Source organism: Ambystoma mexicanum, chromosome 9 (assembly GCF_040938575.1).
Source record: "Ambystoma mexicanum isolate Mex_15411 chromosome 9, UKY_AmexF1_1, whole genome shotgun sequence".
In the NCBI taxonomy this organism is placed as follows: domain Eukaryota; kingdom Metazoa; phylum Chordata; class Amphibia; order Caudata; family Ambystomatidae; genus Ambystoma; species Ambystoma mexicanum.
In genome coordinates this window covers 117,255,891-117,265,630 of record NC_090931.1, presented here as the reverse complement: position 1 = coordinate 117,265,630, position 9,740 = coordinate 117,255,891, and the positions used below count along the sequence as shown (strand labels likewise).

The window sequence follows — 9,740 nt, the reverse complement described above, 5'->3', positions numbered from 1 at the left end:
ATTGTATCTGTATTGTTTGCCTGAGCGCTCTCAAGGCAGAAGAGTTTTCTGGATGCTGAATTTTACATAAAACCTTTGTTGTCTCTCACAACCAGTCTCTTGGTCTCATTCCCTACTGGGATGTGTCCTTTATTCTGAGTTTCTAATTGTCTTGTGGGGAGTGACCACCTTCACTTGGTGATCCCTGGGATGTGATCGAGGGTGCACCAAGAGACACCCCTGTGATGTGCGGCGAGATCCGGGATGCCCCCAGCAAAAACCAATGCCACCTGCGGCTGACCAGTGAGCTTATGTATCAGAGAGGTTCCAAGGGTCCCGGCCATTGCAAATACCTGACTGCTTGCCGGAGTGGGTAACGGTTTGGTTGGGGGGGTGGCCCCGATTGTGGATAGACCATGAACAGAGGGTCTCGGATCGCCCTGTGAGGATTGGTTCCGAGAATCTTAAAGGAGGGGGATTTAAAAAGGAAGTGATGAGTACAAGTGTAACAGTGAGGGAATAGTGGGGGAGCCATATCTAAGATATAGTGCCTGTATGAGTGTTACTGGTAGGCTTTTTCTCCTCTTTTCTTTATTTGGCCATTAGGTTGTGAATATAGAGGTCACAGAATATGGGAAGAGTACGGGGACCTAGCTCCAAAAGGGGGTGGTAAGCGGCGCTGCATTGCATTGTCTCGACCAGTGCAGGAAATAAGTGGAGATGAAATAGAAAAACCTAGGAGTCTAGTGTAATGAATACACTCGGCAGATATTAGCAAATTCTTTTTCTTGTGTGAGCAACTCTTTTAGAGGTCGGGCCAAAAGGGGACAAGGGAAGGGGGAACAAGAACAGTGAGTCTGGGAAGAGAACATAACTGTGTAATGAATGAAAGGCGGGGTGTAACCAGGCGGGTAACAGATCTGTGTTTTGTGTTAATTCTCGTTAAAGTCAAATGTGTCAGTACGTCCATGAGTATATGTAAAATAGTTTTGTGTTGAATTTGTTCAGATTATGTTTGTGAAATATGCTGGAGTCGAAAAGGTGTAAGTGAAAGGTTTTTTAAATTAATCTTATAAATTGCCTATTAAGTGATATAAGGTGAACAGAAGTGTTTCTTGATCCTATTGACACACACGCACACATACAAACGCACACAAGAGTCAAGCAAGGAGCTATGGGGGGGAGATACACCATTAGCACATGATTGCCAGCACCTCCCTCTGTACAGCGAGAGAATTTAAAAATAACACAAAAGGAATGGCGAGTACCCTCTGACTTCATTTTTCTCCCAGTTGCAACCCAAGAAATTTTGCCAGGTATCATCCTCTTACTGAACCTACAGGGGGTGCAAGTATCAGCTAAACATATTGTTTCAATAGGACTGGACACGCATGGATGTGAGTGGAGAACAGTGTTGTGCATAGACCCGAAGATAGCACTACGCAATGTTACTGTTACAAAGAGCTGATCACTGACAATGACACTGATGGGGAGATAATCATGGAAATTTGTATGCCATGTGACAAAATGATTCAAAATAGATGGGTAAATAACCCCTTCATAGCCAGTGTCAGTGCACCGGCTTCAATTTTGGATGAGGACATGTAACAGGTGCCACCAAACCTATGGACTACAGGCCCACACAATGTAGGGCATTTACAGGAAGTGACACCCATGAACATAAAACTGAAGCCAGGTGATGCCACCCAGAGTAAAACAATACCCCCTGGCCAGGGAAGCAGAAGAGGGCATAAAAGAAACAATACATGCATTACTGCAACAGGGCATTATCATGCCATCAAATTCACCTTGTAATACGGCTATCTATCCAACCAAAAAAAAACTACGTGCAGGGCGGCTTGGAGGATGATACAGGACCTACGCCCACTTAATGACGTCATACAGTAGGAGTTCCCTCTGGACCCAAATCCCGCGTCCATCTTATGCAGTGTTGCGAAGGAAACTGCGTGCTTCACAATAGTGGACTTGGAAAAGGCTCTTTTCTCAGTGCCTCTTGACCCCAGTTCCCAATATTTGACAGCATTTACCCTAGGGGGGAAAAGGTATGAGAAATGCAGGTTGCCCCAGGGTTATTGTGAGAGCCCCAGCATTTTCAACAGAATTTTGCGTGAAAACCTTGGTGACATTGATGTAAAGAGCACGATAATTCAATACCTAGATGACTGTTTAGATTGCAGTGAAAGTGAAGAGCAATGTAGAGCAGACTCGATAACCCTGTTGAATTTACTAGCTACAAAGGCGTACAAAGTAGACAAATGAAAGTTGCAGTATTGCCTAGCAGAAGTATTGTATTTGGGGCAACTAATATCAAAGGATAGTAAGCGAATAATCCCAGACAGAGCAGCAGCCAAACGTACAACACTGATGCCCAAGACTGTAAAGAATATGCAGAAATTCCTCGACATTTGTAATTACTGCCGTGCATGGATATTCGATTATGCAGCATACACATGTCCCCTTCATCGGGCACTGAAAGAAACCCCAATAAGAACAGTGTGCCAGTTAAGTGGACACAAGAACTGATCACAGAGTTCTATAAATTAAAAGACATTGGGCCTCATTTAGAGTTTGCTGGTCCAGAAACAACAGTGGCTGGGCTGTAAACCTGCCGCCACCATTGTCTCCGGACTGGCAGACTACGAATTCAGCAAGCGGGTGGCGTTACTCCCGCCAGATCTTGGCGGGAGTGATGCCACCTGCCTGCTCACGGAAATGAAAATACTAGCACCGTTAAGTAGGGGGCCTCTGTTTCAACGGTCCCGGGGAGTATTGGAATGCCGTCTCCGGAATTACCAGATCGGTGGTCAGTCAAAATCTCAAAAAAATAATCTCGAATAACAATAAGGTCGAAAAAAAAAGACCGAAAAAAAGTCGAATTTTCTTTTTGTAATTATATATTTATTTTGGGGTCCGGGATTAAAAAAAAAATGGTAAAAAAAAAAAAAAGGGCGGTTGGGGTGGAAACCCCCCCATTTCGAATAAAAAAACGTCATTAAAAATATGTAACTTTTTTTTTTCGGTCTTTTTTTTCGAGGTTTATTTTTTCGAGATTTGTAAATTCGGTATTATGACCATAAACCTACCGGATCACCCGGGCTGTAATGCCTAGGTAATTCTGGCAAGTCCAGAGCCGGTAATTCATTCCAGGTCCGGCGGCAACCAGCTGGTTTTTCCGGCATAGTTATGTAGGAGTGTTTAGCGTGTTTTGGGAGCACAGAGTACAGCACCACTGCACAGGATCAATGTATAGCATGTTTTTTTTTTTTGAAGTGCAGCACCACTGCATGGGTTTGGTTCATTGCTATGATGCAGTTGTTTCAAGCTTTGTGTTGCCAGTGTAACATGGACATATAAATAAGGGCAGGTTATTCAGTCAAAAACGATTTTTACATATAAAATGCAAATACATTTTTCACAGTTAAAAGCACACATCTGTACCTTCAAAATGCACACCATTTCTCACCTGAAATGCCTATGTTGCAAGAGACACATTTGGTAATTAACAAACTAATATCACTAACAAGACTAATAATTATAACTCATTAATAAACGAATGTGTCTTCACTGCAAAAAGAGGCAGACTCTGAAAATCAGTTTTAAACACACATTCAAGTTTTTTTTTCTTTGCCTTTCTGTGCTCTGTCCACAGTAACTGCAGGAAGCAAAGACTTCGAATAAGCAGGAAATCAGCTTGTTACAGTTGCAACTGTACAAGAAGAACCATTGTTAAAAGTAGGAGGATAGAACATGATTGATTCTGATTGGAGCATGTCACATCAAGCATCATGTTGGAGGCTGTGACTAGAGCTTTGCTGCAGAATCTGGGGGAAGAAAGAGAGAGACATCTTGACACAGCTCGAAGAAGGACAGGGTTGACAGCTGAAGAGGCCTGATTCCTAAAGCAGATTCAACTTGGTTGCAGAGACTGGCTTTTCCAGTCAACAAGTCCCAGTTCGAGTGATGGCAGATGCTTGTCCTTGCTCGGTGAACCCCTCCAGAAGGCGAACAGCCAAAGAAGTTACATGCTGAATAAGCCTGGTAATTATCTCACTGAGATGTGGGGGCTGAGTGTGTACGAGAATATTCAGTCGGTGTAGGAAAGGAGATTCCTGTGCTTTACTCCGTGTTTAATGTTGCAAATTGAGTTCTTGTCTCCGCCACTCTCTTTTCAGTGTATCACAGATAATGCTGTTACTGTGCTATTTCATTTATTTCTGTAAAGAGTGAGATCGTGTTTAAATGCAACTTTTATAATACACAAAAATATATGAAAGCAGACGGGTGGTGTGTTTCATATTTACCAATACAGTGCTGATGATGTGGGGAGATGTTTAGACAGTGCAATTGTCATTTTCAATGTAGCTAAACATAAGATTTGGCTGCGGCTGTGTGCACAATGTAATTCAGTATGAGCAATTATAACTAACTGTGTGTGTTGTAGTCTGCCGGAGGTCTATGAGTCGGCAGAAAGGGAGGCCCGGGACATAGTTCACTACCGTATATAAGATAGTGAAAACTACCACATGATAGCTCGCTGCCGAAGATAAGACAGAGAGAAATTGCCCATGGTGGCACACTAAAAATGAAAATGTGGTGTTCCTGAAATGCAAGCCTGAGGTCTGTCTAGTGATTACACGAAAAATCTAAACAAAAATAAGGGGTTCTGGATATTGGGGCCACAAATAAAACAAAGGAATTATGCTCACCAAAATACCACCAATCACGAATACCAACCACGCATGTCTGTGTGCTGAAATAATACATGTCCACTGTATTATTGTTGTACATGGCCCAATCTGAATACAAGGAGTGATTGTTGCTAAATTGTTTTTCGGTGGTAAGAAAATACCGCCAGGCCCCAAATCTACAAAAAATACCCAACAGTTACCGCCAGACTAGGAATGAGGCCCATTACTCAGCAGCACCCATTCTGGCGACACCAGACTATGCTCAGGAGTTATACTTATTCTCTCACTGTAACAGCACAATAATGACGGTAGTGCTTACACAAAAAACATCACTAGGCCACAAGCCATTGGCCTATTACAGCATCACACTAGATTCTGTGATGCAAGACTGCTTTGCATGCAAACAAGCCCTTGCAGCAGTAGCCTTTGAAATTGAGAACAGTTCCACCATAGTGATGGGATGCTCAGTGACACTATTTGTCTAGCACTCTTTGTTTGCCATACTTGAAAGATCAAACTCCACACTCACCACAGAGCGGGCCACAGCATATGAAATAATAATCTCTAGCCCAAACATGCACATTGTGCGCTGTAAGTAAATCCAGCCACTTTCATCACAGAGCCATGTACAGTGGAAGACATGCAAGCACACGATTGTGCCACCTATTATGGGGAGGATGACGATATTGTCAAAGCCAGTGAAAATGCCCTAGAAATAGGTGAGGTGTACTTTGTGGATGGATTTGTGTCCATTGATCCAGAGACAGGGGAAAAACATGTAGGAGTAGCAGTAGTGAGAGTAGAAGGAGATGGATATGAGGTAATAGTACAAAAACGTCTCCCTTCCCATTACTCTGCACAAGCAGCAGAGTTAGTAGCACTGATTGAAGCATTATATACAGCCAAGGGGTGTGCAGTGACAATATACTCTGACTCGGCATACGTGACAACTGCGGTACAAACCAGGCTGTCAAGATGGCGAAGAAGAGCATTCAGAAGGGCAGACGGATCCACAGTGCAACACGCGCAGTTGTTGAATGATCTCATCGAAGCATTGGCTGAGCCATCGGTTGTTGCTTTGGTGAAATGCAAGGCCCACACTAATAACACTGATGTCATCTCCCTAGGGAACGCAGCGGCGGATGCTTCTGTGAAAGAAGCAGCACCCGTCAACTAACCCCAAGCAGTAAAATGTGTAGTAAAAAAGAACACAAAGGACGTTAAAGAAGAAGGGTACAACTCCATGCCCATTATGCAAATAATTGAGTTACAGAGGCACACCCCAACAGAAGAACAGGAAATATAGGTAAAAGGGGTGCAAGAAATCACCCAAAGACCTCCTCTGGCATCAAGAAATGACGTGAAAAGTGGTAGTGCCAAGAGAGTTATTGCACATGGCCTTCCAGCAGCTTAATTTCCATGCACATGTCACTAAAAAAAATAACAGCCGACATCGAGGAGGAATGGTTTGTTCCAAACCTCCAAGAACACCTTGCAAAACTAATAATAGAATGCATCACGTGTCAAACATACAGCTCGGGGTACCCTTAGAACACTACGGGGAACACTGCCAAGCCCAGTTGGACCATTCCAAGAGTTAGACATAGATTATGCAGATATGGGCGAACGATGCAACGGAGCAAGATATCTTATTGTGTTAGTGTGCCCCTTTTCTCGCTTGGTGTAAGCAGGACTTTGTACACACCCAGACGCGAAATGCACGGCAAAGTTTCTGGTGAGGGAAGTATTCCATAGGTGGGGAATTTGTGACATCATACGCTCAGGCAACGGTACTCATTTTTTAAATTACCTTTTCAAAGAAGTGACATCATTGCTAGGTGTGAAACACAAACAGTGTTCAATTAATCACCCACAGGTGAATGGGATGGTCGAGAGGATCAACGGTCTCCTTAAAAGCAGACTCTCCAAATTGTGTCACACCCTAAAAAATAATTGGGTGTATTGCCTGCCCCTAGCACTGTTCCAACTCAGAATGCAGCCAAGTAAGGATCATCATTTGTCCCTGTACGAGATAGTGATGGGGAGACGCATTCAAATGCCATTATCTCCAGTGAGATGGGCATCAGACGCTCATAGAGCTGCCACATGCTGGGGGAAAAGTTTAAGGAATACCTTACACAGCTGACAAGAGCTGTGAGAAGTATAGCTAAACAGATAGTGCCCCCATTCACACAAGAAGGAGAAATAGATACAAATACCCCAGCAACAGACAGTCCAATGTTGCAGTTAATGCCCATAGATAGTGTATACGTTTGCAGATTTGTGCGGAGATGGAATTCTCCAAGATTTGATGGCCCTTATTGATATTAATATTGATATTTTATTTCTATCATTTCGTATTTGGTATTTATTTATTTATATTGCGCACCTAACCCCTAAAGGGGTAGCAAGGCGCAGAGGCAACAAGAGGATTGCAAAGCTTGGTTACATGCAGGGGAATGAAGTCCAGCCGTGGTTACAATGCTGGACACGTTAAAAAGAAACAATGCACACCGATGAGGCATATGTTACAGAAATATACAATATAGGCAATACTATATACAATACATCGGTTGTCTCATGGAAGGTATCTACACTGAATAGTTGACAACCTAAATATACATATTTACAATCATAGTGGTGGAGCATCAGGGCAGCAAGAGAGCATGAGGTTGTTATGTGTCGTGAGTCTTGAGCCAGTGGATGGCCTTAGTTCTGAATAAGCGGTAGGGGAGGTCCTCCCTGCCAGGAGGTGGAAGGGAGTTCCAGTTTTGTGCTGTTTTAACAGGCAAGCTATTCCCACCCTTCATTTAGCGTTTAAACCTAGGCACCAGGAGGAGATTGGAGTTGGTCATTCTAGAGGGGCGAGAGGAGGTAGGTCTGGTGAATCTAGTGATAAGGTATTGAGGGGCTGCTTGGTGGAGGCATTTGTGGGTCAGGGAAACCGATTTGAGGAATATTTTGTCTTTGGTAGAAAGCCAGTTGACAGACCTTCTAGAATCAGAAATGTGGGCTTTCTTTGGGATACTGAGGGCCGCTCTTAGGGCGTTATTTTGAAGGATCTGAATTTTGTTCATAATATATTTGTTGCATCCTACATAAAGTGCATTGCAGTAGTCCAACTTGGACAAGATCAGAGCCCTGGCTAGGGTGATACAGTTAGACGGAGAGAGAAAAGGTTTGGCTGCTCTGATGAGTTTGCATGTATAATATGTGGTGGATGCCATAGCATTAACTTGTTTTTTAAAGGTGAGAGTGGAGTCTAGGTAGAAGCCAAGGGTTTTGACCTCCTTGGCTAACGTGATCTTATTGTTGTCAATTACGAAGGAGGAGTAGTTTTGGTCTAGTTTGTTAAGGTTATGTGCGGACCCTAGCATGAGGAGGTCTGTTTTGTCATCATTCAGGCATAGACCGTGTGAGGCCATCCATGCCTGGATGATGAGGTACACTTTGTTGACGAAGGCCAAATCCTTGTCAAAATCCCCCGTCAACGGGATGAGGATCTGGGTATCATTGGCATAATTAGTGTAGGTGATACCCAGACCATCTAGATCATCAAAAAGGGGCTTCGTGAAGATGTTGTACAGGATCGGGGAGACGCAAGATCCCTGAAGCACGCCACAGGTGATGGGTGTTGGGTCGGCTGCTGCTAGTAGGGAAAAGACTAAAAGACTCTCATCGTGCGGTTATTTAGAAAGGATTGGATCCAGTCAGTTGCCTCTTGAGAGAAGTGGGCAGCTTTTTGAAGGTGGTCGCATAGGATCTCGTGGTCGACCAGGTAAAAGGCAGCCGAGAGATCAAGAAGTAGCAGTAGTGCCACCTTACCCTGATCTCTCAGCTCATCTATCTGTGCCTTAAGATCTATGAGTGCGGTTTTGGTACTGTGTTGAGGCCTGAAGCCCGATTGTCTGACTCCTAAGAGATGGAAGTGCTCAAGGTAATGTTGGATTTGTTGGTATGCTATTTTGTCGAAGATTTTAAGAAGGAACGGTACTGTAGTGATAGGGCGGTAATTAGTGGGAGTAGAGGGATCTAGATTCGGTTTTTTGAGCAGGGGGAGGACCCATGATTGTTTCAGATTGTTAGGTACGCTGCCTGATGTGAATGACTCATTTATTAGTTTGGTAATAAATGGTGCGAGATCACAAGCTCGTACACAAGTGTTTCAGAGCACGACAAGGCAAGGGAGGAGAACAGGGGAGAACAAAACAGTGTTCTTACTAAGCCCAGTGACGTTGAGAACGTGCATGTGCATGGGACAATACTATGAAGTAGTGTATTGCACACCTTCTGCTGTGAAATTTAAGGGCCTGAAATACTGGATACACCTCTCCGACGTAAGAAAAGCACACAATAGCACAGCGCCCGGTGGGGAACAGCTCAAGAGCAGGAAAGTACAGTGCCATAAGCAAAAAAAGGTACTGATAAAGGACTGAGTAAAGAAGAGTGAAAAGTAGAAAAGTGAAGGAAAACTTTCATAACAGTGTACAGTATTATCAAGTGTACATGGGAGTTGAACAATTATTTAATACATGTAACATCACTTTATATTTCTCTCTCACTCTCTCTCTCTCAATCTCTCTCTCTCCTCTCCAAAAGATACCTTTTTTATTGTTAAACATCATTTTCCGTAGTGAACTTTTCATAACTAAAAATTGCCTGAGGAGAGAAGAAATCACAGTTTATTGTTTATGTGTGTACTTAACCCATTCATATCGCCCTTTCAGGTTGAAATATGGCGGAAAGAAGGGCCCTCTCTGACAACACTTCAAATGTAGATAGCAATAGGGGACATATTAGTGCTACTAGAGCTTATAGTTATGAGTGTGGATTGTATTTTGTTGCCATCGTTTTCTCTTTAATGTTGTTTTGTTTGGGGATGTACTGAAATATAACTTTAATTTTGGGTAATATAAAAGAGGGGGGACGGGGTAAAACTGATACAAGAGGGAACAGGTCTTATATTTAGATCAGGTTTAAAGTAATATGGGCCCACAATGCCTCAACAAATCTTAATCTCACCACTCTGCATAAGAACCAAACTGTCAAAGC

General features: G+C 43.3%; 1 protein-coding gene across 1 annotated transcript; it reads left to right on the top strand.

Annotated features, from left to right (window-relative positions):
• The first annotated feature begins 5,328 nt into the window (after positions 1–5,328).
• LOC138487272 (ribonuclease H-like) lies at positions 5,329–5,865 on the top strand. Its single transcript, XM_069613892.1, has one exon. The coding sequence runs from the start codon at positions 5,329–5,331 to the stop codon at positions 5,863–5,865; it is 537 nt and encodes a 178-aa protein (XP_069469993.1).
• Positions 5,866–9,740: the final 3,875 nt, after the last annotated feature.

What these genes read in the sequence shown, in the direction of transcription:
- LOC138487272 (XM_069613892.1), top strand. Translation starts at nt 5,329, where the DNA reads ATGCAAGCACACGATTGTGCCACCTATTATGGGGAGGATGACGATATT.